Source organism: Macrotis lagotis, chromosome 4 (genome assembly GCF_037893015.1).
Source record: "Macrotis lagotis isolate mMagLag1 chromosome 4, bilby.v1.9.chrom.fasta, whole genome shotgun sequence".
Lineage (NCBI taxonomy): Eukaryota > Metazoa > Chordata > Mammalia > Peramelemorphia > Peramelidae > Macrotis > Macrotis lagotis.
In genome coordinates, this window is record NC_133661.1 from 50,503,781 (window position 1) to 50,531,362 (window position 27,582).

Below are 27,582 nucleotides of genomic sequence, written 5' to 3' on the forward strand. Positions count from 1 at the left end.
AATGTTTATTATTGTGCTACAGTATCAAGAGAAGCTACTCAGAAGTTTAATAAATGTTATCATTTTGGGGTAGTTTTATCTATTGGATGATGATTAATTATTATATATATTATTAGGGGGGAATAATATTATATATTATTATTATTGGTGGGAGTTGTTAGCTTTAGGAGAACATACTTCCAGGGAAATCTAGCAGCTTGGACAGTAGCAGCCTCTTCTGTAGATATTACCTCCTTAGTATGAATCAATAGTTAAAATGGAAAGCTATCAGGTGACTGAGGTTCCTTCTTTCAGCTCTCTGTTTTGGCACAAGACACAGTGCTTTACTTCATTACAGTCTAGGAGAGAGAGAGGGATAGACAGTGTCCGCAAATAATTATGATGAAAATTAGTGATTAAGGAGACTTTGAATGGGGAATGCAAGAATCATGATGGATCCAGCCCTGAAGGGGGTAGGCAGACAAGGTTTTAGGATCACTGGGGAATTTATCATAGGATTAGGGGATGATCTGTAGAACTGCCCGGAGGCCAGGAATACCAGGAGAAGATTAGGGAACAGTGAGTGGCTCTGTTTGGCTGCAGGATAGTGAAATAAATTGAAGTTGGAGCCAGATTGTGGAGGGTTCTGAATGCGAGGTTAAAGAGCCAGTACTTTTTCCTAGAGGCAAAAGGGAATCATTGAAGGTCTTTGAGAAAGGAAGTAATAGGATCAGACTGCTGGTGAGGGAGATCAGGCTTTGTCTATGGGGTGCTGGGTGGGTTGGCAAGGGGACGAATGGAGGTAAGATCAGTTGGGAGGCTATTGAACTAATCTTGACCAGAAGTGATGAGGGTTTGAACTTGGGTGGTGGCATGAGAGTAGAAAGGAAAGGTTATGCTTTTGTCAGAGTCACAGCTTCCAAACATACTTGCTCCTCTAGGAAGAAGATCCAAGCAGGAAAGGACCAACATATTCAGCTCGGCAGAAACCTTACCCTTCTGGGGTCCCTTCTTTACCTATTTTTTTGCCTAAAGCCTCTGCCTTCCAAACTCTCAGGATCATAGAATGATTAAGAGCTGGAAAGACCCTGGGAGATCATCTATTCTAAGCCACTCATTTTTACAGATGAGGAAACTGGGGTCCAAGGTCACTCAGCTAGTGAGTGTCTGTGGCAGGCTGTGAACTTCAGAACGGAAGTCACAGCCTCCCCTCCCCCGCCCTGCAATCAGATCATCAAGGGCCTTTTGCTCCTCCTCTGCCCTAGGTTCCAATAGATCTTTCCCTTTTTAATTCCATGGAGATCAGGTTGGGCTTTTCTCCAAGAAGAGCTTTTACTATGAAACCAAGGGAAAAGAAAACACTCACAAAAGCTGAGCAATGGACAAATATACAGACCATTTTGCAGATCGGAAAGTCTAACTATGGTCAAGTGCAGCTGTTTTCCTCCCTCGTCTCTCTCCCTTCGCTTTTGTGGCTCTGGGCCCTCTCATTTCAGCCCCCAGGACCCTCCAATTCTCTGTCCTTCCATTTCTTTGGCCCTCTTTATCCTATTCTGAACCTGATGTAGGTTGGATTGGAGGCACAGGTCTGCCACGATGACTGTGGATTTTGTTTCAGGTCCTTCTGGACTTCAGGCTCATCCCCTGCAGTTTCTAGAGGAGAATTGGAGGGTCCTGGGGGCTGAAATGAGAGGTCTTTGGAGTGAAAGAATCTTCTGATGGATCCACTTAGCCTTCCCCTTTCTTTCATTCTCATTCTGATCCTATTACTTCCTTTCCCAAAGACCTTCAATGATTTCCTTTTGCTTCTACGATAAAGTACTGACTGGCCCTTGAACTTAGGAAAGGAGGGAAATGGGAAGGAATGAGTAATTTATCAAGTGCCTACTGTGCCAGGAATTGTTTAATAAGCATTTTACAACTATTATCTCATTTGCTCCTCACAACAACTCCGGGAGGTAGGTGCTTTTCTTTCTTTCTTTTTTTTTTTTAAATTTTAAAACATTAATTTAAGGCAATGGGGTTTTGAGTGACTTGCCCAAGATCACACAGCTAGGCAATTATTAAGTATCTGAGACCGTATTTGAACTCAGGTCCAGGTTCTGACTCCAGGGCTGGTGCTTCTATCCACTGTGCCACCTAGGTGCATGGATCCTCCATTTCTCTTTCTATCTGTCTTCCCTTCAGTCTGTATCTCATTCCCTTTTTCTCATTCAGTCTCTTTTGTCTCCTTTTTCTTTCTCTGTTCCTCACACTCCCCTCCTTCTTTCTATCTCCTTTCCTCTGTTTTCCTCTCCCTTTCTCTCTGTCCAGAGACTTTCATTCAATCCTAGTCAGAACCTCCTCTGAGGCCAAATCTGAACTCAGTTCTTGGTGCTCTATCTACCTGGCTTCCCAGCTAGGTAGGGGAGAAGGGAAAAACCTATTCAGGGATTCTGAAGCCCATGGAAGGCCTGGATCTCCTCCCATCAGCCTCAGCACAGAGGGGTACCAAGCCCTACAGTGAAGTTAGTCTAGGGTCAAATCCTAGCTTTTACATTATCTTCAGGGTCTTGCCCGCTCTTCCCCGCCAATCTCGAATCAGAAAAATTCCAAGAAACTGGAGGTAGTCAGAGGCAATGACAAGAGAACAAACCTCAGTCTAGAGGCTTCCGTTGCGTGGTTCCTTCACTTATTAACCCAGAATAAGCACAGCCCTCGAGGGAGGAGATGTGAGTCAGGCTCTAGAGGAAGCTAAAGGAAGGATAATTCTTGGGTCAGAGAAGGTCCTAGTGGAAGGAGATGCACCTTTTTAGCATGGCTCCATTGAGTTCTTTCTAGAAGAATGAATGTGGGGCTTTTATTTCTGTTTGGTCTACAAACACCTCTGCTCCATCTGTAGGGATCCAGGAGGGGGGGCAGCACATTTTCCAGGTCCTTTCTCTTGCCCCACTAGAAGTTGCTTTGGGAACCGTGGGACAGGATGTGTAACTTGCTTTCTAGGGAGCAGCTGGGGGTGGAATGGGGGAGGAAGACTGGGATGGGAAACTTCTCTCTGGGTTGGTCTCTCAGGGCTGTGAGTGATCATCTGCCTCCCAAACCCCACACTCCCACACCTCTGGCTTGAGAGAATGTCTGAAGATGTAAGGCTTGGGGCAGAGTCTTTCCTATGAATCTTCCCCCTTCCTATTCCCTAGGGAGGCTCTGACTAGGATTGAATGAAGGTTTCTGGGCAGAGAGAAAGGGAGAGGAAAACAGAGGAAAGGAGAGAGAGAAAGGAGGGGAGTGTGAGGAACAGAGAAAGAAAATAGGAGACAAAAGAGAAAGAATGAGAAAAAAAGGGAATGAGACACAGATAAAAGAGAAATGGAGGATCCATATATTGATATATAAATGGGTATGATTATATTATTTGAGGAAAGGAAGAGAAAGGGTGAGGACTAAGAGTGAGGGGAAGGAAGATGAGATCCAGAGAATGGTAGGGAAGGGAAAGAAAAGAAGGTCTACAGGATAAGAGATATGCAAAAGAATTATAGCTTCAGTCAATCACGAGGCATTGTTTGAATTATTGGACACAGTTAAGATAATCAAATAGGAATATGAGTCAGCATGGCAGAGGGAGAAAGTGCTAGCTTTCAGTTTCAGGTGCTCACTGCCCATGAGACTTTGGACAAACACTTTCTCTTCTCTGGGTTTCAGTTTTTTCTGTATAAAATGAAGAGGCTGAAGTAGATGATTTCTAAAGTCCCTTTCAACCTCTTTTAATCTCAGATCCTATGTTATAGCCCCGGAAGTGAGGAGATCCCATTGCTACCTAAGTATAACCTTGCTGGCCCCTTTCTCTAAACCTGTTTTTGAAAGCTATCCAGGTTACTTTTTCCTCTTTTAGGTCAATGCCAGAGTCCAGGTAACAGATTGGAGCGAGTCCCCAGAAATCTCAGTAGGTTATTAGCCACCAAACAAACAGTGCCATTCATGAATTTATTCTTTGACTTTTTTCCTCTCATTCCCTTCATGTCCTCAAGATCCTGCTGATCTCTCCATTTTGGTGCAGAGGAGTGAAAAAGATCTGGGTGCTAGAGTCAAGAGACCTAGCTTAGAATCCTGGCTCTGACCCCAGCAAGTCACTGAGCCTCAGGTTTGTCATCTGTAAAATGAATTGCACTCACCTCCCTGAAAGGTCTGTTGTGAGGAAAGGGAGACAGATGTGTATGAAAACTTGCTCTCAAGAAAGAATTTGATAAAACAAAACAAAACAAAAACAAACTACAGAATTTGAATGAATACTATGTTCACTTTTTAAGAATTTCTCTTATGTTTTCCTTCCTATCCTGTGGTTTTGTTTCTCTTCCTTTAATCCTAATTCCTCATATAGAAAATGACTAATATGTAAACACATTAAACACAAATGAACATTTACAATATTCATCAGACTGTGCCACTGAGGAGAGGGGGGGAATAGGAAGGGAGGGCAGAAGAAAATGATGCAACATAAATATGCATGAAGATGGATGTCGAAAACTTTCATAACATGCAATTGGAAAAATAAAATAAATATCAATCAAAAAAAGAAAAAGGAAGGACTTGATATTGATTATATCAGAGTGTGAACCTCAGGTCGGAGAAGCCTTCTTTCAGGGGGTTTGTATTTTATACCTCTCCTCTGACTTGGGGGGTTCTGCAAAGCTCTCAATTCCTTTATGACTCAATAATTTGATATAGATGTTTTTTTAAAACCCAACAACTGGGGGCAGCTGGGTGGCACAATGGATAGAGTCCCGACCATGGAGGCAGGAGGACCTGAGTTCAAATGCACTTCAGATATTTAATACTTAGTTGTGTGACCCTGGACAAGTCACTTAACCCTATTGCCTTGCAAAAAAACCAACCAAACAAAAATGCCTAACAACTAAAGCACATGCACAACCTCTATCAGATTACTGGTTACCATAGGAAGAGAGGAAGGAAGAGGGGGTGGTAGAAAAATGTGGAAGTCAAAAGCTTTCAAAAAGATGAATGATGAAAACCATCTTTGCATGTAATTGGAAAAATAAAATAAAATAACATTAAAACAACATAACAACTAAGGAAATCTAGGGTTTGGAAAGAGGGAAGTGAAAATTCCTTTGTGTTTTGTCCTGATCCAACTACATATGAATATTATTGTGTCGGGCTCTGGACACCACATTTTTGAAATGATATTGACAAACTGGACATGGTGCAGAGGAAGGAAACTACTGTCATATGAGGATAGCAGAGGCCCGGCGGTGGTGGGTCAGGATAGCCCTGTCCAACTAGCAGAGGGACTGTCAGATGGAAGAAGGGCTGATGCCTCAGGTCTATTCCCAGGAGGCAGGACTAGGAACAATGAGTGTTGGTGATTGCAAGCCTGAGGCAGAAGAAAATCAGGAAGAACTTCCTAAAGAGAACTGTTCCATAGTGGAACGGATTGTCTGGTTAGTGGGTTTCCCTTCCCTAGAAGGTTCCGTAGGAGTTGGATGACATGTGATCGATGATCTCCAGGGAAGATGCCTATATCAGACAGGAGGTGTTGGCAAGCGGGGAGAGGAAGTGGGAGAAAGCTATTTTTATGAGGGACCCTGAATAATTTCCCAATACATCCATGTGGAATGATCCAACAAAACATGAGCTAGATGGCCTCTCTTTTTGCCTCAGGGGGCTAGGTGGTGATTTTGCAGCTATTTCCCCCCTCCCAATTCTCCACCTCAGACTGGCTACACCCCAGATGTAGGGGGAAATGATTCAGATCCATAGGAGGGAAGGAGAAGGGAAAGATGGACTAGACACAAAGAGAAACTATTTTCATAATTCTCTGACCTCAGAGCTGGAGATGATCCTAAAGCATTTTATAGACAACATCAAGACCAGGTCCAAATGGTAACATCTATAAAATTTATTTACTTCCTCTCTCTATGCCCATTGTCCCCTTTTCCAGGTCCCAGGACCCTACTCATTTCCTTGGGATCCCCTTCTTAGGGAGGCAAGTCTCTACTTATTCCCCTTGGTTTGGGAGAGGCTAACAAGTTCCCTCTCCACAGGGAGTTGGCGGGGGGGTGTTTCATTTTAAGAGGTTCCAAGAAAGGACAATATAGAATCCAAGGGGACAAAGGTCTGATGGGTGAGTATCAGTCATTGGGGGTAGGTCAGGAGATTTCTGGGAGGGGATAGGGGCCTTCCTAGAAGCTGCACTTTAGACTGGAGGACTGATCCAATAAAGAAAGAAACCCACATAGAAAAAACAGCTCAAACCAGGGAACCTCAGCCCTAACAACCTCTTTACATGTGGTAGTCACAGTGGGATGTTGCTAAACTAACAGAAATACTGACTGCCTACCCTTCTCAACCCCATTCCTAGGGTGCTTTGAGATCTTTCCTGGGTCATCTGAGGACAGAGAAAAATCCATTCCATAGGAGATGGTAGGCAGTTGGACTAAGGTAGAGAGTGAAATGGCATATTGCTAAGACACAGGGTTGAATTCTAAATGGAACCCCAAAGCCCTTGCCCCAAGTCTGACTCTGTAGTAATATGGCTGAATGTGTAGAATCTATATCAAATTGCTTGCCATCTCAGGGAGTGGGGAGGGGAAAGAAGAGAAGACAGTTTGGGAGTCAAAATTTTAAAGTGAATGTTAAAAATTGCTTTTACATATAATTTAAAAAAGAACATTTAAAAATGTTTTTTTAAGGGGGAAATAGTGGTATGTATTTGAGAAACTCCTATCCTTATGCCATCCATCCATCTGGCATCCAGCTGGCACTTCTGGGCAAGGATGGGTGGGGCTCTTTATCTTCAGTGATTGATGACAAGGGAAGTCAGGGGTGCTTCTCCAGGTTCTGTGGGAGTGAGGACAAAGGCCTTGCTCTGCCTAAGCCCATGGGTCCAAGAAACTAAAAATCTTATTGCAACGAAAAAGAGATGTGGGGATGAGGTGGCAAGGGAGGGTACCTAAGCACAGTAATTCTGACTCAGAGTACAGAATGCTTCATTCTTACTTTTCCAGACTAATTTCAAGATTAGGGTTGGGGCAGTGATAATAATAATAATAATAATAATAATAATAATAATAATACCTATAATTTATAGTTAAAGTTTGCAAAGCACTTTATATCTGATTTCAGCCTCATAACAATCCTATGGAGAGGAGGATTGGCTCAATGGATTGAGCAATGAATATGCAGGAAAGACCTCTGTTACAATTTAGTCTTGGTTATTTGAAGCTGTGTGATGCTGGGAAATCATTCTCTGGGTTTCAGATTTCTATAAAATGCATATAATATTAGCACCTACTTCCAGGGTTGTTGTGAGCTCAAATGAAATCATGTTATTTATATGTAAAATATCAACTGTTATTATTACTTTGGGAGAGCGATCTGCAATTTCATTGGTTTAAGGAATATCATCTCTCCAGTGCAGGTTGTCTCCTGTTCTGAAATGTAGAGTCTTAGAGAGTTGTGACTAATCCAAGGTCACATAGTATGTGGTAAAGAAAGATGATACTATTTTCCTGACTTGGGGGTGGGATGCTCAGAGGGAGGCTCAGAGAGATTGGAATTTAAGATTATAGTTTTAGAGCTGGAAGAGACCTTAATAATCCATTGAATCTGAACCCTTCATTTTACAGAGGGAGAGGTTGTGACTTAGCCAGAGCTACCCTGATTCTGTGGCCACATAACCAATAAAAATCAGAGGGAAGATTTGGACTTGTGACTTCCTGATGCTAGGAAGAGACTTTATTTCTGCTACCTCTCAGGGAAGGCAGGAGTGGGGCAAACATTCAAAAGGCTCATATGACAGTCTGGGTAAATCTCCCTCCCAGGTACCCAGAGATGTCCAGCAATTTGGAAGGAGGCAGCGTTAGACCTAGAACTCAGAGTGACAGTCCCTCATTCCCAATGACCTTGAATGATCACCACTGTGCTACACATATAGTGGTTGGAGACTCTTATATATATTATCCGCATTTTACAGATGATGAAATCTAGGGAGACTGAGGTTAAGTGACTTGCCCTAGGGTGACATAGCTGTTAAGTTTCTCCTTCACTTCCAGTCCATGGCTCTAACCACTCTGCCATATGGCTGCCCCTAGCTGTCCTGAGCTGCCATGAACTTGAAGTCAGGTCTCTGCCTTTTCACTTTTGGCCTGCCCAACTGTCCTCCTCTCACTACTTGAAAGTTACTTTTCCTCTCTTGGCCTCAGTTTCCTCCCTTTCAAATGTGAGCTTTGGACTAGATGATCTCACAGCTCTCTTCCAACTCTTGGTTCACAATCCCATGTTCTTTGCCCAGAACCTGATGGATTACAAGGTGCTTCCATAGACATGAGGTCATCTGTTGAGTGATCTGTGGCCCTGCAGTGGATCCATAAAAGATTCCCCTAGAGCTGAGCCTTGGCACGTGGAGCTGTTCCAGGGCAGAATGCCCTTGGCTTTGCTCCACATACCGCCAAAAATAAAGTTCAAATTGCCACATTTAAGGCCCAGCCCCAGCCCCTAGACTCCTTCCCCCCCTGCACCCCCCAGATGACTCACGGAACATAAACGATCCCTTTTTTAAGCATCTGAGTCACTGGTGGTGGCTTGTGGGATCCTGGAGAATGTGTCATGGAGCCATTACCCCATCTCCTCTCCCTTCTCTCCCCCCAGCCCATGAGGCCTCTCCCTGGCCTGTGGTTGCCCAACATGCCCACAGCCCAACCCTTCTGGTGGCTACTGCCTAATGGAGTTGTTTGACACTGCTGTTGGCCCGTTTAGAAGATGTAGTAGAAACCCTTCTCCCATCTTGTTGAGGTCAGACCTGAGTCTGAGGGTCCAAGGTTCAGATGCCTGCTTTTGCTATTCCTTCCCTTCGGACAAAGAAAGGGCCCTCAGCCAGGGACCCACCCAATTCTAACCAGACACATGCTTGGGGAATTCTAAGATGAAGTCTTCTCCCTCCTTGCAAGGGAAGTTATGGTGATAGAGATGTAAGCATCCTTATATTTAAATTTGGGATAATGATAATATCTTCAATTATCTACCCCCAAAGACTTCCAGAGTCATCTATTCCAATCTCCAGTTAAATGGGGCAGTGCAAAGAGTCCTAAACATTGAATTATTGGATCCACATTCAAATCCCAGCTCTGCTACTTACTGCCTTTATACTCTCTTGGGGCCTCAGTTTCTTCATCTGTAAATCAAATGGGTTGTGTTAGATGATCTTTAAGTCCCTTCTAGTTCTTTATCCCCTGCAGGGGGGGATATTGTTGGGAATATCATAGGTTTGCACACCTCAAAGAGCTAAGATCTGAACCCAGGATTTCAGTTATGGGGGAATTCCCCCATTAAGACAGATCAGCAGTGTATATCCTTGAAGTAGAAGTTCATGTCTGGGGGCACCGAATTCCTTCCCCTCTCAAGTGGTCTTTGGATAGATTTCAGGGAGTTGGCAAATTCAGATGAGAAAAAGCATTACATCCTTATATCCTCTATCTAACATATTCTTTTGTTGGGAATTTTAAAACAAATCCAATTTTGAGGAGTCTGTAGGCTTCAACAGACTGATCAGGGTTAAGAGGCGCTTCTTTAGACAGGGGCCTAGGACACTGAGATATTAAGAAATTTGTCTGGGCTCACAAAGTCAATATGTTTCAGAGAAAGCATTCAACCCCGCATCTTCCTGGGGGCTTTGAGGTTAATTCTCTCACTCCCATATGAAGTGGCCTCTCTAGCTCTACAAATGTGAGCTCTACTCCTCTCATTCCCTACAGAGGTTGGTACGGATTGGGTGATCAATAATGAGCAAAGGAATGAGACGTTGCAGCCAGGTATAAGGAAGACCCAACTTCTGGACTCTCAGGGGGATCTATTATTGGGATAGGTGACTAAGACATTTTGGAATTCCATTTGGAAAGACTAAATTTTACTCTGGAGGTCTTGGCCATTCATCAGCCTGAAGACAGGGGGCTGGACCAAATGACCTCACCAGCCCATGAAGGATGGGAGAAAGGGTGACAGAATTCTCAGTCTCCATACAGCAGGGGCTGTAAAATACTGAGTCTCAGCCCAAGGAGACTTCCTTTCATACTCCTACCTGGGCCCTGTTTGCTTATATCCCCTGGTCAGATGTTTGGAGTCATCCAGTTAGACCTCCCTCTCTCTCTCTCTCTCTCTCTCTCTCTCTCTCTCTCTCTCTCTCTCTCTCTCTCCTGGGCGACAGGGAGTCTTTCTATGAGGTTAAAGAAATCCAGGGGAAAAGTCACCATGACTGTCCTGAAAATAGACCAACATCCCTTGGAACCAGTAGATTCTAAGTCTGAGCTGACCCTGCCCAAGTCAAAGGATAAGCAGTGGAAGGAAAAAGACAAACTCTCCCTGTCCTGGGGAACGTATGACTTCAGGGGCTAGAACTGCTTCTGCCTTGTTTGGGGAAATCGTTTAGGACTGGGACCTCCCCAGTGGGAGAAGAAAAGTTCCTTTGTGATGAGAATGGGTGGGGAGTGGTTACTTACCTGTTGGACCTGGGGAGTTGGGGAGGGCAGAAGCAAGCTGCAGGGGCCTGAGCCCCAATACAATCAGCCCAGTCATAAGCCTGCCTTCTTGGAGTCAAGCCTAGCCCACTCAGAGGGGAGGCATCACATCTCTGTCTAGTCTGGACCCCACCCACCTACCCGCCAAAACCTATTCCAAAGAAATTTTCTCACTTTCCCTCAGGCCTCCAACCTAGCAGCTGGGCCTAGAACAGCTAACTGGAGGGCTGAATGAATGAATAGCAGCATGCTACGGTTGGAAAGAGTCTTAGAGCTCACTGAGGGCAACTGAGGCCCAAGGAGCAGTGATTTGTCTCAACATTCCAGTTACTAGCAGAGCTAGGACTAATCCTCAGTCTTTGGGATTTGAATCCCTCATACCTCCCAGCTCCTTCCGGGCTAGTCCCTGGGGAACTGTTTGGCAGAAGAAGGGTCAAAGACATTTGTCTGGGGTCTGGCTGTGTCCCCTTGGGAGGGTGGTCACAGTGGAAGGGAGGTAAGGCAGGGGGTGCAGTGAAGGAGAGCAATTTCCGTTCCCATCAGGTCTGAAGACCCTAAGAAAACAGCCCCTTTTGGAATGAAGTCCCAGATGCTGGCAGAGGAAGAGAGAGCCCTGCCCTGGTTCCCCTATTCAGGAATGTCATCAGGACCCCAAGGCCCAACCTCAGCCAGGAAGAGGGGGTGGGAGCTATAAATACTGACTTGGGCTAGCCTGGGTTTTGCGTGATTCCCACGGCTTGGGCCTTTCTTTCCTTCCCTCTTTTGCTCACATGGGGCTGCCATTGGTGCTTTCTCATCAGCTGGAAACTTTTAAAGTAGTTTAGCATTTTGGCCCAGACACATGGGGTATATTTTCCAACCAGGGGTGGGAGAGAAGGAGGAAGAAAAGAATCACTAACCATCCAACAGATAAATCCATAAGGACTTTCCAAAGTAGCCCGAAACAAAGAATGCCCAGGCTAGCTCTCAATTCTGGCCCAATTCTGCCAAGGGAACCTCCAGGCTCTCAACAGTAGGCCTCAAGGGAGGCGGCAGCATTACAGAATAGGGAAATTTCAAAATATCAGAATTAGAAGAGCCCTTAGAGATCATTTATTTCAGTCTCCTCATAAAGGTTAAATGACTTGACTGAGGTCACCCAGCTTGCATCTGAAGCAGGATATGAACCAGGTCTTCTGACCAAAAAGTCAGTTCTCTAACTAGGGTACGACAGGGAGATATTTAAAGTGCTTTGCAAACTGCAAGGCCTTATAGATGCGTGATGAATGAATTTTGGTTGAATTAAATGGTCTGGAATTTGTCTCCTGTTTCTTGATCATATTCTTACTGGGAAGAAACAGTCACCTCCCTCTTCTTTTGACTCCTCTCCTTCTTGGAAAGGATTTGATGCTTAGGTGGTGGAATCTTTCTCCCTGGTACATACTGCCCCCCAGAAAGGAAGAAGCATATGGAGGGCGATGGAGCATTTGAAACACTCCACACACTGAAACGGTTAAACCGTGGATAAAGGCAGGAAATCTGATGAAGAACAGACCTCAGTGAGAACAAGGCCCAGGCTACTCTCACATCTGGGAGGCTGCCAAGGGAGTGGGGGGTGGGGAGAGGGGAGTGCAAGCCATTCACAAATATCCCATCTCAGAGTAGGCCAGGCCCATCATTTTCTGTGATGCAGGAGAAGGCTCTGCTAGTAATGATTATCCCTCCATCCCAAATCATCCTAACCCATCCATCTCCCTTCCTTTTACCACCTATCCATAGAACCTGGTCTATCAATTAAGACAACATTGTTCTACTTTGTTGGCCTTAAGAGGCTGGAGTAGTCTTGGGACAAGGGCCAGAGATGGGTAAGATTTAGAGAGATCTGAATGCAGAGAACATGTTCCGGTAGAGGAACCGCCGGAGAGAAAGATGAAGTGGAAATAGATTAGGGGAATATGGGAGTTTCATTTCCTCAAACTTGTTCTTAAATAGATGCTAAAGCAGGATTTGTCCTGAGGTCTTAAATCTATAATCATATGTCTCATTTATAGGTGGAATAGGAGATTGCCTACATAGTGGAATCTGAGGGGGTCCCACTAAATCAACCTTTCTCATCCAGCTGCTACAGTGTCACTCTCTATTCTCGCCTATCTGAAGTTCCCAACTTCAAAATCAATGAAGATGTCAAAATAAAAGGCAAGAAGACATTTCTGGGCATTTGTTCCTAGGAATGGTCAATGAAAGAGGGAATTAAGTAAGAGAAGAAGATACAGCATGGCTGGAGGACAAAAAAGGAAGCCCACTAATGAAACATTAGAGAAAAATACAAGACAAGATATGATTAAGTAGTGTAGGTGATGGAGACATTAGGTGATGAAGACAGTAAATGATTGGAAAAAGTCCAAGAAGGGAGAGGTAATGTGGATTGGATTAGTCAGGGAAGTCTTCTTGGAGAAGGGGTCTTTGAGCTGATTCCTGAAAGATGTGGGAGAGAAAGAATGCATCTCTAGGGGATCATATAATAGAACAGAGCTGGGTGAGACCTCAGAGGTTGTTTAGTGAAGCTTCTTCATTTTAAGGAGTAGGAATAAAGGTCAGAGAGTAAGGTATCTTGCCTAAGGTCAGAAGACTGTAGATTTAGAGCTCAGAAGGGATGAAATCCAGCCCCTTAAGTTTATAGATGAGGAAAACGAAGGCCAAAGAGAAGTCAGGTGTCTTGCTCAAGGTCACAGCTGGAAGGTGAGTAACTAAGAGACTTTGTTTCAACACACATTTATTAGATGCCTGCTGTGTGTAAAGGACCCGGGAGGTGGTAAAAGACTTCCTTGGTCCCTGGATTATCCCCCATCCCACGTCTCCTCAAGTCTTTTCAGGCTCAGATCCAAGAGATCTCAGCCAGAGGGTAGCCTTGTTTCTGGGTGGTAGAGAGTGGTTCCTCTTTTCTAATTCACAACACTGGGTAAAGAATTTTTCCTAACCCTTTCTCCCTGCTCCGGAGCCAAGGTTTCTAAGTCTCTCTCTCTCTCTCTCTCTCTCTCTCTCTCTCTCTGTATACAGGTCTATTTCCAGTTTTTCCTTCCCTCGCTCTCCCTTTCCCTCCCACCTCTCCCCCAACCCTGTGGCAGCACGCCCAGTTCTCCAAGTATATATACTTCCTCTGTGATCTCAGCACAAGCCATGATCCTTGTCTGTCTTTGACTCCTGCACTGAGGCAGCCTGCTTGTCCCACCTGATGCTGCCCCACCCCCACACTGAAAAAGCCTATCCTTGTCAGCTCTTGGCAGGCTCGAGGACCAAGGGGCCAGGATAGAGGGTGAGTAGTGGGGAAAACAGTTAATTTAGCTACTGAGCCGCTTAGAATCGTGTTAAGCATTCAATTCTGTGATATCTCACTCACGTCTTACCACTCCCCCCTTATGTAGGACCTTACAGGTAGGGGTCCACTCATTTCTTACCTCCAGTTACTTCTCTTTCCAAATATTGGAGGATGGAGATCCCCAGTATTTCTGATCCCCTACTGCCCTAATCAGTACCTTTATTTTGCCTCACTGTTATCAGTGAGCAAATTCTGCAGTAGTAATTAGACTGGGAGCTTCCTGGGGACAAAATCAGTATTTTCTTGTTAATCCTTCTATGTAGATGGGGCATAAGAGATGCTGAAAAAGCACTGAACTGGAAGTCAGGTACCCAAGATTCCAATCCTGGCTCTGAAACTAATAAATTGCATAATCTTGGGGGGGGACTTAGTTTTCTGTCAAGGTCTTAGTTGTATCATCTGTAAAATGAGGAGGTTGGATTAATCTTAAGATAATTGTTATAGCCATTTCCAACTCTAGGATTCTATTCTTCTCTATGTCACTCAGAATAATTGACCTTTAAAGTCGGGTCTTCCAAGATAGTGGAGTGAGGAAGAAAGCCCTCTGAAATCTTCCCAGATTCCCCTCTAAACAACTAGAAAACAACCTCAGAATTTGTTGAGGAGGAAGGATGCCACTTAATAGTATGGTAGGAAAGGTCTGTCTCACTGAGGGGAGTGAGTCCAGCCAGCCTCACAGCAGGTGACCTGCCGGAAGACTACAAGCCTGGTACAATCCAGCGCTGAGGCCCTGTCCTGTAAGTCAGCAGCTGAGTAGGCAAGTGAACAGTCTGTGCAGTCCAGCTAGGTTCCACCCTAGCGACCCCACCACCCACAGAAGCCTTGACCACATTGCTGACCTGTAGTGAAGCCCTGCCCCAAGGGTGGCCAACCATGAAACCTGACCCCTGGGGACCAGTGGAGAGACTCTATTTCCATAGCAACCCAGCAGCAGGGCCCCATCCCTTGTCAGAACAGCAATAAAGTTACTCCTTCAAGGTCTGCTGGAAGAGAGGCCTTTTTCCACAGCAAACTGGTAGCAGAGCCCCCAGCCCCAGGGCTAACCAGCCACAAGATCTATCCCTAAGGGCCAGCTATCAGAAAGACTCAGTTGATATAAGAACCCAGCAGCAAGCTCACCCCTGGAGAGGTCAGCAGCTTAACCCCACATTCAGGGGAGGCCAACAGAGACCCCCACCCACCCACAATGAGCCAGACAGGAGGCCTACCCTCCAGAGAAAATAAGCAGCTAAGCTCTGAAAGACATAAAGCCCCAGCACAAAAAGCTTGGGACAGTGTAGGATCAGATACAAAATCTCACATTAAAAACACCCAAGTCACCAAAAAAAAAAGGCAGAAAAAAATGAGCAAAAACAAAGAAAAAATACAAAAAAAGAGCCTGGCTATGGAAAGTTACTATGGTGATGGGTGGATGAAGGGATAACTTAAAAGAGGACAATAGTATCAAAATGGCTGCAAGAGAAGCCTCAAAGAAAAATGTCATTTGGTCTCAGGACCAAAAAGAGTTACTGAAAGAACTTAAAAAAGGATTTTAAAAAGCAAATTAGAAAAGTAGAAGAAAATTGAGAAAAGTAGTGAGAATAATGCAAGGTAATTATGCAAAAAGAGTCCATAGCATGAGAAAGAAACATAAAAATTCATTGAGAATAACTCCCTAAAACTAGAATTGGCCAAATGAAAAAGAAAGTACAAAAGTTGAATGATAAAAATAATTCCTTAAAAATTAGAATTGAACAAGTGGAAACAAAGGACTCTATAAAACATCAAGATATAGTAAAACAAAATAAAAAAAGTAAAAAAGAAAATGTGAAATTTCTCATTAGAAAAATGATTGACCTAGAAAACAGATCCAGAAAAGATAATATAAGAATTATTGGACTAACTAAAAGCCATAAAAAAATGCCTGGACCAGATCTTTCAAGAAATTATCAAAGAAAACTGCTCTGATATATTAAAATCAGACAGCAAAATAGAAATTGAAAGAATTCATTGATCACCACCTGAAAGAAATCCTGAAATGAAAACTTTTAGGAACATCCTAGCCAAATTCAGAGCTCTCAGATGAAGGGAGAAAATTCTCAAAGCAGCCAAAAACAAACAGTGCAAATTCTATGGATTACTTAGGATTTGGCAGCTTCCATATTAAAAAAAACAGAGGGATTGGAATATGGTTTACCAGAAGGCAAATGATTTAGGATCACAAGCAAGAATCACCACCAAAACTGAATGAAGTTTTTCAGGAGAAAAATGAGCATTTAATGAAATAGAGAACTTTAAAGCATTTCTAATTAAAGAGCAGAATGGAATTAAAAATTTGGCCTTCCAATACAAAACTCAAGGAAAATATAAAAATGCAAAAAAGAAACAAGAAAAAGAAAACATAAGAAATTCAACAAACTGATTACATTTATTTATGGCAAAATAATATTTATTACTCTTTAATAACTTTATTATAGTAAGGGCAGGGCAGCTAGGTGGTACAGTAGATGGAGCACTGGCCTTGGATTCAGGAGGATGGGAGTTAGAATCCAGGCTCAGACACTTGCCACTTACTAGCTCTGTGACCTTGGACAAGTCATTTAGCCCTGATTGCTTCACATCTAGGGCCATTTCCAGTTGTCCTGATTCATATCTGGCCACTGGACACATATGACTCTGGAGGAGAAAGTGAGGCTGGCAACTTGGCACAGCATCCCTCTCACTCAAGTCCAATTCACATGCTTGTCATGGAATCACCTGCCTGATATCATGGTCTTCTTTGAAAATGAAGGACAGACATTATATAATTAAAAGGAGTGTAGAAGGAGTGTATGTAGACAGAGGTTGTGGATATAAGGTGACTTTGATGGAATGATACTCCAAAAAATAAAATGAAGGGATAAGAAAGAAAATTGCACTAGAAGAAGGAGGGGAGAGATTGAATGAAACAAAATTATCCTACATAAAAGAGTCATGAAGGAGCTATTAAAATGTAGGGGAAGATTGGGGTGGGGAGGTTGGGCAGTGGTTGCAGGCAAAACTTAAACCTTAATCTCATCAAAACTGACTCAAATAGGGAAGAACATACACTTTCAGTTAGATATAAAAATCTACCTTACCCTCTAAGGAAGTTCAAAAGAAAACAGAGATAGCAATCATTATTTCAGACAAATCAAAAGCAAAAGTAGATTAAATGAAAAGAGATAAATAAGGAAACTATATCTTGCTGAAAAAAACCATAGACAGTAAAGTCATATTAATACTAAATATATATGTGTCAAATAGTATAGCATCTAAATTTTTTTTTTTTTAGGTTTTTTTTTTTTGCAAGGCAAATGGGGTTAAGTGGCTTGCCCAAGGCCACACAGCTAGGTCATTATTAAGTGTCTGAGACCGGATTTGAACCCAGGTACTCCTGACTCCAGGGCCGGTGCTTTATCCACTGAGCCACCTAGCCACCCCAGCATCTAAATTTTTGAAGAAGCTGAATGAGTTACAGGAGGAAATAAATAATAAAAGCATACTAGTGGGGGACCTTAACTTTCCCTCCTTAGAACTAGAGGAATCTAACCAAAAGAAAGAAGTTGAGGAAATGAATAAAATTCTGGAAAAGTTAGAGATGATAGATCTCTGGAGAAAACAGAATGGCAATAGAAAGAAATAAACCTTTTTTTTTCTCAGCAATACATAGTGCCTATACAAAAATTGACCAAATGCAGAAAAGGAGAAATAGTAAATCCATCCTTTTTAGATTATAATGTAATAAAAATTACATTCAATAATGGACAATGAAAGAGATAAAAATTAATTCGAAATGAAATAATCAAATCTTAAAAAACAAGTGAGTCAAACAACAAATCATTGAAATAATTGATAATTTAATGAAAGAAAATGACAACAATGAGACAGCATACTAAAATTTATAAGATGCAGCCAAAGTGGTACTTAAGGGAAAATTTGTACCTTTAATTGCTTACATCCATAAAACAGAATTAGAAAAAGAACAAACTTAAACCCCCCCAAATTGGAAATCCTGACAATCAACGAGAAATGAATAAAATTGAAAATAAGAAAACAACTGAATTAATAAATAAAACTAGAAACTGGCTTATGAAAAACCCCAATAAAATAGACAAATTTTTGGTTAATTTGATTAAAAAGAAGAAAAAAATCAAATTACTAAGTTTCAAAAATGAAAAGGATTACTTTACCATCAATGAAGAGGAAATTAAGATCACTGGGAACTATTTTGTTCAATTATGTGCCAATAAATTTGACTAAATGAAGTCAGGGAATGTCTACAGAAATATGTTACCCAAATTAACAGAAGAAAGAAAATACTTAAATAATCCAATTTTAGAAAGAGAAATTGAACAAGTTATCAATGAACTTCCTAAGAAAAAATCCCTAGGACCAAATGAATTCACAAGTGAATTCTACCAAACATTTAATCTATATTTGATTGCTTACTGACTCAAGGAGGGGGAGCAGAGGGAGGGAGGGATTAATAGAATTTGGAACTCAAACCTTTAAATAAAAATGTTAAAAATATTGGGAAAAAAACCCTGAAAGATACCCTAGAGATTATTTAGTCCAATTCACTCATTTCACAAATGGGTAAATGAGGCTAGTAAATGGCAGAGTTAGGACTCAAACTAGATTTTCTTACTCAAAATCCAATCATTTTTCTATTATATCATGCTTTCTAGTAGTTTGGATATTTCTATTAAACTTTTCCATATTCCTCAATACAAAGGCATGGTCCTGAGGGGCTTTAATGGGTTAACAAGGACCTTAGTTCTATCAGGTTAAGAAAAGTTGAAGGTTAATTTTTCAGTGGGTTTTCTGAGATTCCTTTCAACCCTAAGATTCTGTGAAAATAAAATGAAGTGAGGCAGTGAAGGATGGAATTATAGCTCTGGAAAGATTTCAGTGGGACTTTTCAGAGGCAGGGTGTTTGACTTGATGACATATTCAGGTCTTTTAGAGACAGCTAGGTGATATAGTGGATAGAGCTCCAGACCTGGATTCAGGAAGAACTAAATTCAAATCCAGCCCCCAGAAACAGCTAATACTGTTTGACTCTGAGAAGGTAATTTAACCTCTGCCTAGACGTCTCAGTTTTTCTCCTCTGTAAAAATGGAGATAATCATAGCACCTGTGTCAGAATTGTTCTGAAAATAAGATGAGATAATATTTGTAAAGGCTTTATGAACCATAAAGTGCTATACAATCCTAATTATTGTTATTATTAGCATTTCTAGTGTGTATGCTTTTTGGTGGGGAGGGAGCTTGTGGGGAGCTGTTGGAGAGCTCCTTATACCTTTGACTTTTCCCAAGCAAGCAAGCAAGAAGACCCTGTTCTGACCCCCAGTGTATGGGTGGGGTGGGGTGGGGAGAGGAGGGGAGGGGGAGAACAACTGCAGAGAATCTGGGTTGGTTGAGGGGAGGAAGAGATCAGAAGGTCTGCCAGCTGACAGGTTCAGGGAGAAAGGGTTAACCCTGAAGTCCCCTAAGAAGTTAAACCAATTTGCCTGGCTCTGATAACAGCTGGGTGATCTTGGGCAAATCCCTAAGCTTCTCTGGGACTTACACTGGCCAGGACTTGTCTAGGATCCCTCCCAGCTACAAATCCTAAAATTCTGTCCTTTCCAATATCTGCCCTCTCCTCCAGTCATTAAGTATCCCAATTCTCTCCCAATACGTCTTGCATACCAATACCAATAACTCTTCCTAACATCAGTTTCCTACTCAAAACTCTTCATTTGCTCCACACTACTCATAGGGTTAGGGGGTGGATAAAGATAGTGCAAGAAAAACAAATTTCAATTCTTCAGTTTGGTGTTCAAAATCTTCCATAATCTGATGCCAACCTACCTTTCCAGGACCCTAGCCAACTACACCCCAACACACACCCTCTTCTCCAGTCAGATTGTTCTCTTTATTATCATCCACCCAAACCATGTTCATTCCTGCCTTGGCATCTTTGCTGTGTGACGTGACCTTCTGCTTTCCTTCCTGCTGCCTCAGGTCCTCACCATCCTTCAAGGTCTAGGAAGCTTTCCCTCATTATCTCAACCCTATGATCCTAGATCAATGGATTTATAGCTAGAAGAAACTTTGTATTCATTTAGTCCAAACCCCTCATTTTACAGGTGAGGAAACTGAGGCCCAAAGAGTTTGAATAATTTAACAAAGACTTCATAGTTAGCAAGTAACAAAGCTTAAATCTCAACTCAGGTAGCTAAGTGGTGCAAAAAGATAAGGCACTTAGATGGATTTAGTTTCATGAGATCAAATCTGACCTCAGATACTTCCTAGCCATGTGACTCTGGGCAAGTCACTGAACCCTGTCTCTGTTAGTTTCCTCATCTATAAAATGACCTGGAGATGGGAATAGCAAATCCTCTATAGTACCTCTGCCTCCCCCCCAAAACCCCCAAATGGTATCATGATTGAAACAACTGAACAACCAACAAAGGTCTTCCATTTCTGTTTCTGCTCCCTGCCTCTGGAATTTCTCCCTTAGCTAATCTCCACTGTCTGTGTCCCCTGGCTGGTTAGTACAAATCTCTTTAAATAGTAAGGATCATTTACATTCTTAGAGCATTTTACAGTTTCCAAAATATCTTCTTTCATTTGGTCTTTACAACTCACTAGCCCTGTGAGGTCAGCATGATGGATATTATTATCTCATTTTACAGATTAGAAATTTAGCCTTGGAGAAGTGAAATGACTTGCTCAAAGGCATGTGACTATAAGTGATAGTTGTGGGACTTGAAGCCAGGTTTCTTGATTCCCTTTATCCCGAATTGTTGGTCTTTAGTTCTCTTAGGCTCTTTGGTCTGATTGTTAAACCTTTAGGGGTAGGGACTGGATCATTTTAGTATTAAGAGAGTCATCTAGTCCAATCTGTTTCCTGCAACCCCTCCCCTCCCCTTAAGACAGCCCTCAAAGAGAATCAGAACCTTCCACACTGCTTCACCCCCACCCCCCAGCAGTTTTCAAAACTTTTTATCTTTCCAACTGTGCTTTCTTTTATTTTCCTCTTTGGATCCACCCAAATCTCCTTAATCCTCTTCTGAAACTTATTAACTGTGTGACTTTGGGCAAATCAATCAACCATTTTAGATCTGTTTTCTCTTCTATAAAATGAATATAATAATAGTACCTGACCTTTCAGAGTCAATGTGGGGATTAAATGTGGTAATTAGAAAGTGCTTATCACAATATCTGGCACATTGTGAGTGCAATATAAATATTCACTATTATCATTAATATTATTAAATGAGGTGCTTAGGCTGCATGGACTTTGAGATCCCAGCTCTGGAGATATGATTCTAATATGCTAGGAACCTAGCAACGACTCTCATTCTCAGTTCCCTTCCTCTCAACTTGCAGCAAATTCAGTCGACAGTCTGAGATATCTGTCCACATTCCCAACCCAAGGCCTGGTTTTGGAGACCCTCATTCCAGGGAGAAAAGAGGAGAAGCAGTGATAATTCAGCTGAGGCATCTGGCTCGGGGATTACTAGACTGAAAAGAGCCAGACCCATACTAACAAATACTGGTCCCCAGGTCCTGAGGCCAGGAGAACGAAAGCACTCCCCAATTGATGTTGAAGGAGAAATTCAATTGGGAGGATGAGGGGAGAGACCTGAGATCCCTAGACATAAGAGAAAGTGTGGAGGAGACCCTTTGGGAAGCCAACTACCCTTTGGGAGGAAATAGAAACATTGAACATTTGAGTGATTCTGATAAAGATCATCATTGGTCAGAGGTCATATGGAGCTGTTGAACCACCCAACCCAATCCCCTCATTTTACAAAAGAGGAAAGTGAGACTCAGGGAGGTGATTTGCTTATACCAATACAGGTGATTAATCCTTCATTCTCTCTCTCTCTTTTTTTAAGGTTTTTGCAAGGCAAACAGGGTTAAGTGGCTTGCCCAAGGCCACACAGCTAGGTAATTATTAAGTGTCTGAGACCAGATTTGAATCCAGGGACTCCTGACTCCAGGGCTGGTGCTTTATCCACTGTACCACCTAGCCTCCCCCCAGTCCTTCATTCTCAAAGAAGACCATGACATTGTGGAAATGATGGATTTGAGCGTGTGTGTGTGTGTGTGTGTGTGTGTGTGTGGGGGTGCTGTGCTAAGTCACCAGCCTCACTTTCTCCTCCAGAGCTATCTGGGTCCAGTGGCCAGATAGGAATCAGGACACCTGGAGATGGCCCTGGAGAGAATGTTAAAAGAAGAGATCTGAAGCCAGGAGTCCTCTGATTTCAATCCATTTCAAAATCCATTGCTTTTTCCACCATGCTACCACTTTGAAGGCATGGACTGTTTTCTTTTTGGCTTTTTATTTAGCCTCTAACACATGGTACTTCTGGAATGCTTGTTGATTGATTGTTACTGGGGTCAGTCTCTGAAGGAGTGAACTGGAAAGGGGGTAGAGAGAAGCTCATCTTGGGGCATCACTTATACAAGCACTTCAAATTCTGATAGCCTGGGCCAAAGCTCTGTGCACCAGACCCTAGTTACAGAGCTGAGACTGACTTTGTTATTGACTTGAAGTTTATTATACAATGATTGTATCTGGTGGATGACTGGTACATTTTGTTCAGAGTGTGCTCATGTGTGTGTGTGTGTGTGTGTGTGTGTGTGTGTGTGTCTAAATAAGGTCCTCTTCTTTTAGCAAGCTGTCCTTTTAGCAAAGCTATCTTTCAGCAAGCTGACTACCCAGCCCAGTGATGATCTCTTCTTTCTAATTTCTTTAACTGGAAGTGTTGGACCTCTAGTTTTTGGTCAATACAACCTTGAACTTTCCATGTCTGAGTTTTGTCTCCCTACTATGTTACAAATTTAATGATAGGAAATGGGTCTTATAATAATGGCCCACCACAGAGCCCTGGTTCATGATAAGTATTTAATAATTCTTTGTTGATTGAACAATTAGGCAAACATTATCAAAAACCTACTATGTACCAGAGACAAAAACACCTCAGCAACTCCATCATGACCATATACATAGAGAAATATATAGGCCAGTCCAATGGAAGGAGCCCAGAGGTAAAGGAGAAAATCAGAGAAAGTACTCTATGCAAAATGGAGGAGGAGAGAACTTAGTTCAGTTAGGAAGGAATGATCAAGGAGGAAGTCAGAATAAAAAAAGAAAGCTGAGGAGAGAGGTGAGGGAAAGTAGCAACCAGGAAGTCAGTGGAGATGCAAGAGGTGTCCTAAAGCAGGCGGCCAGGTGAGAGATGAGCTGTTCGGAGTCTAGCTCCCTCCTTAAATGGAGATTTGGAAGTTCATGGCTCCACTCTTCAATTAGAGGGGCAGAAGGTAGTGGTGAGTGGAGGACCAAGCCTGGTAGGATAATGGAGTTTTCCCAATTCCACCATGGGATGGATAGAAAGGAGGAGAGAATTTTAGAAAAACCAGGGAAGAGTCAGACTGTGGATGGTTTAAAATCCTTCTGAGATCCTAGCAGGTGGGCTACTGGGTTATGTCAGAAGAGACAGAGAAGGTGAATATACAGAGCTGGATAAAGATAGATTCAGAGAGAGTGACAAAGGCAGTGGAGGAAAGGCAAAGACAGAGAGAGACATAGAGATGGAGTACTAGGCATATACTCAATAAAGTATTGATTGAAAATGAGTCTATGGGGCAGCCAGGTGGCACAGTGGATAGAGACTGGCCCTGGAGTCAGGAGTACCTGAGTTCAAATCCAGCCTCAGGCACTTAATAATGACCTAGCTGTGTGGCCTTGGGCAAGCCACTTAACCCCATTCATTGCCTTGCAAAAACCTAAAAACAAAAACAAGAAAATGAGTCTAAAAACTCTGTGTGGTTTGTGTGTGTGTGTGTGTGTGTGTGTGTGTGTGTGTGTGTGTATACAGATGTGAGGGACTATGGGTGTTAAAAACTACAACAATGTGTGACTTTTCCTTCCTTCCTTCTTCCCTGCTCTTTCTTTCTTTCTCTCTCTCTCTCTCTTTCTTTCTTTCTTTCTTTCTTTCTTTCTTTCTTTCTTTCTTTCTTTCTTTCTCCATTTCTTCCTTCCTTCCTTCCTCTCTCTTTCTTCCTTTTCCTGCCTTCCTCTCTTCTCCTTCCTGCCTACTTTCCTTCCTTCCTTCCTTCCTTCTTTCCGTCCTCTCTTTTTTTTTCTTTCCTATTTCTTTCTTTCCTTCCTCCCTCTCTTTTTTCTTTCTTTTTCTTTGTTATAATGAATTGTTTTCTGGGATGGAGTAGGGAGAGGGCTACCTTGGATGATATAATGAATCAACAAAATTAGAATTGTATTGTGATGAAAACAAATGAGTCCAAATTAAAACAGGAGGCATTGTGGTCAGATTCCTCCATCTGTCTGATGGAGGGATCAAAAACAAAACTGAAAAGAGGGAGATTGTAGAATTAGTCCTTCTGTTTATGCTGGTATTCTGATTTTTCATTCAAACTAGCAGCAAGGGGCTGGGTGAAACAGATCTTTTGAAACTACTGCCAACTTGGAGCTGCTGATTTCAGGACCCAGCATCTTCTCTCTTCTTGGTCCTCTCGGATTTTCTGAGACAAGCAATGAGTTCCTTAATAGGTCCCGCGTCTTGGGACAGGAGCCCAAGGCTCTCCTACCCCTGACTCATGGGGTATCCTATTCTGACTCATTTCCCCCAGAGGAAACTCATGATGCTTCTCCCCTCTCCCCTCATGCTCTTAGGGGGCTGAGGCTTCCCCTTCTGATTAGTGGTCAAACGGGTGTGGTTCTTCCTACCCAGGCCTGGTGGGAGGGGTATTGTGTTTGAACTTCTTCACTGTACCCTCTTGTCTGTCCAAGGTCCTCAATCCAAGCCTTCCCTCGACACCACCCATCAGATCTAGCCCGGATAGACAACTCATTCATTGATACTCAAATATCACTGTTATTCTTGAATGGTGGTAGTACTGGTGTGAACCACTGTTTTCCGAAACTCATTCAAAAGAAATGAAGCTTGAAGAGTGGAAATGAAGAGAGATGTAAGGGGGCGGGAGAGTCTTTCCAGAATCTCCTTTATCACACTCTCCTGGGTGTGAGCTCCCAAAGCTCATCCTGAGCTGGACTCTGAGGGGGAGACTGGCAGGGTCACTCACTGGCATTCTAGGCACTGCTGTGGTCCGAGGTGGGTGTGGTTCCATTTCTGTACCCAGCAATCTTCCCACCAGGGACTGAGAATTACAAGAGGCACTGCCAGAGGTTGGGGGTGGGGGCAAAGGTAGATCCCTGAGGCGGGATTGCTGGCCAGCACCCTCCAAGGTGAGTCCTCCCTGGTATGTAGGCTTGTGTGTGGGAAGTCCAGGGTCCTGCCTGAGGGCACTAGGAAGCTAGAACCACCCAGTGCGTGGCTGAATGGGTGGTCTCCTAGGTCACTAAGGCTGCCTTCCTGCTTTGGAGAGGATTTCTTAAGAGGGAGGCGGATGCCAGTTAAGAAGGCTCCGAGGGTAGGGATAGGCAGTAGTGGGAGACAGCTGCAGATAGATATGCAAAGAACAAGAGACAGTTGAAGAATTGGAGAAGGAAGGAGTCAGATCAAGGGGCAAAGACAGTAACAGAAAGAGAGAGAAGGAGACAGAGACAGTGGAGGGGAGGCAGAGGCAGAAAGAAAGGCAATTAGAGGCAGTGAGAGGCAGATAGCCAGAGAGACAGACAGACAGACATGAAGAGAGCCAGGGAGATTTGAGAGACTGAGGGAGGGGTGGGGGGGCTGGAACCAAGAAACCACTGTCGGGCTAAGCCGCTGCTGAGGCTACCTTTCCAGGAGTGGACACCAACCTGGCCAGTAAACTGAGGCTGGCTGAGAGAAGCACCCACCCACCCACCCAACATCCTCTCTGATTTCCCTGAAGCTCTTCCACTGACCTGGTCCTCTGAAGGGAGACCTGTATGCCCCACCATTAGGTCCAATGAACTCCACCAGTCCCAGACCCACCCTTCCCTGGGGAGAGGGGGGCAGCCCTTTCCCATGATCAGTGGTCTGGAAAGGAGGGGCCCTGGAGAATCCGAATTTTGGTACTCAGAGCTTCAGCATCTTTCTGCTCCCAGTCTTTCCAGGGAACTCCCCATTCCCGGGCTGGCGGGCTTCTTAACCTGTGGTCCATGGACTCAAAAAACTGAATAGCTCCATAATCGTCTCCTTTGTAATCTCTTGCATTTCTCTTTACACATTTCAAACTGAAACTAGGCTTCAGCAGACTGCCAGAGGACCCATGTCACAGAGGAGGTTAAGGAGTCTGCTTCTGAGACACCCATGCAGGACCTCAGTGGAGAGGCCAGAGGACAAGCTGGGGAGGGGAGGGGGCGGGAAACAGGTCTGGAAACGCTCCCCAAACTGGAATAAATCACGACCTCGCTAAATCAGAAACTAAAGGGACCGAGCAACGCCTGGGGCACGGCAAGGCTCTGTGCCTCAGTTTCCTCTCCTGGAAACCGAGAAGTCCGAGTCAGCCGGCCTTCAAGATCTCTGCCAGCTCGAATCTCTACGATGCTATGCTTCACTGTAAGCCCGAATAAGCCGCAGGCTGGACAGTCCCTCAGCCTGGATAAGCCAGAGGCTGGCCAAGCCACACCCTGACCAAACCGTAACCTGGCTAATCCAGGGCCAAGTCCTCCGGACTCAGCTCTTCTGCAAGAGGGCGCAGACCTCGCCCCCGAGAGCCCCTTGTCCCGGGGCTCAAGGGGGAGCCTTCAAAAGTCATCTGACCCCAGGGCGGGCTGGGACCCACCTTGTCTAAACGAGAGAGCGACGAGGGACATCTGTTTGGTTCTGGGACTCGGCGGTCCCTTTTCTCAGCTCCACATGCTGGGGGTGCGGCAGGGCTCGGCTGGGGGGGTGGGGGTCGGGGTGGCGGAGGAGGTCCTGACAGGAGGGGGCTGCGCAGACAGGCGGGAGCCTGGTGGTCCTGGCCCCGAGCCCTGGTGCCAAGGGCGCCCTGCCCAGCCCACCCTGCATGGATTCCGGCACCTGGGGAGCTCCAGAAGCTCTCCCCGTGCCCTACCAAGGTGGGCCCCTAAGGGAGGCACTTCCCAGGGTCCGATTTTCCAGCTCCTAAGCCTGGGGCTCGCCCCCTGAGGACCATGCCCATCACCCAGGAGGCCTGGGTCCCATCCGCCCACTGGGGTGCAGGCAGCAAGAGGGGCAAAGCAGGGGAGATGCCTCCCGACACGGACCCTCTCCCCGCCCTCTGGCCCGCGCAGCCTCGACCTCCCCGCCCTGCAGTAACGGCGCTAGCTCCAGAGGGCCCGGGCGCGGGCAGCAGCCCCGTAAGACTCACCCCCAGAGGCCGGGCAGGGCAGGAGCGCGCCCAGGAGCAGAGGGAGGAGAGGGGGCAGCAGGGGCCCCCCGGGCGGCCGCCTTCGGGGTGCTGCGGGCGCTCGAAGCATCTTGGCCCCTGAGATCAGCGGCTGTCGGGAGGAAGGGGCGCAGTGGGGTCCCGCCGCACGACTACTAGATTTAATAGCGCTCAGGGCCGGGGAGGGGCCAGCGGCCCGCTATTCGGGCTGGGTTCGAACAAGCGCCTCTCAGATTTCAGGCCGGGGCTCCCCCTCCCTCACCACCCCGCCTTAAAGGGCCAGTGGAGAGCTGAGCTCGAGAAGCGGGTTTCCCTCCCCCTGGGGGGGCTGGGACTCAGGAAGGCTTCCCCCTCTTTCTCGGCTGAAGCCAGACTTGGGGAGACTGTGCGTGTGATTAATGGGGAGAGAACCCTTGGGGTTCTCCTTCCCCCACCTCATCCCTG

The 27,582-nt window shown here is 44.5% G+C and overlaps 1 protein-coding gene across 1 annotated transcript in view; it reads right to left on the reverse strand.

Moving 5' to 3' along the window:
• CSPG4 (chondroitin sulfate proteoglycan 4) overlaps positions 1-27,269 on the reverse strand; it is a 100,471-nt gene extending 73,202 nt beyond the window's left edge. The window contains exon 1 of the mRNA XM_074232762.1: positions 27,121-27,269. Within this exon, the coding sequence (XP_074088863.1) occupies positions 27,121-27,229 (109 nt within the window). The 5' untranslated portion in view covers positions 27,230-27,269. The remainder of the gene's footprint in view (positions 1-27,120) is intronic.
• Positions 27,270-27,582: the final 313 nt, after the last annotated feature.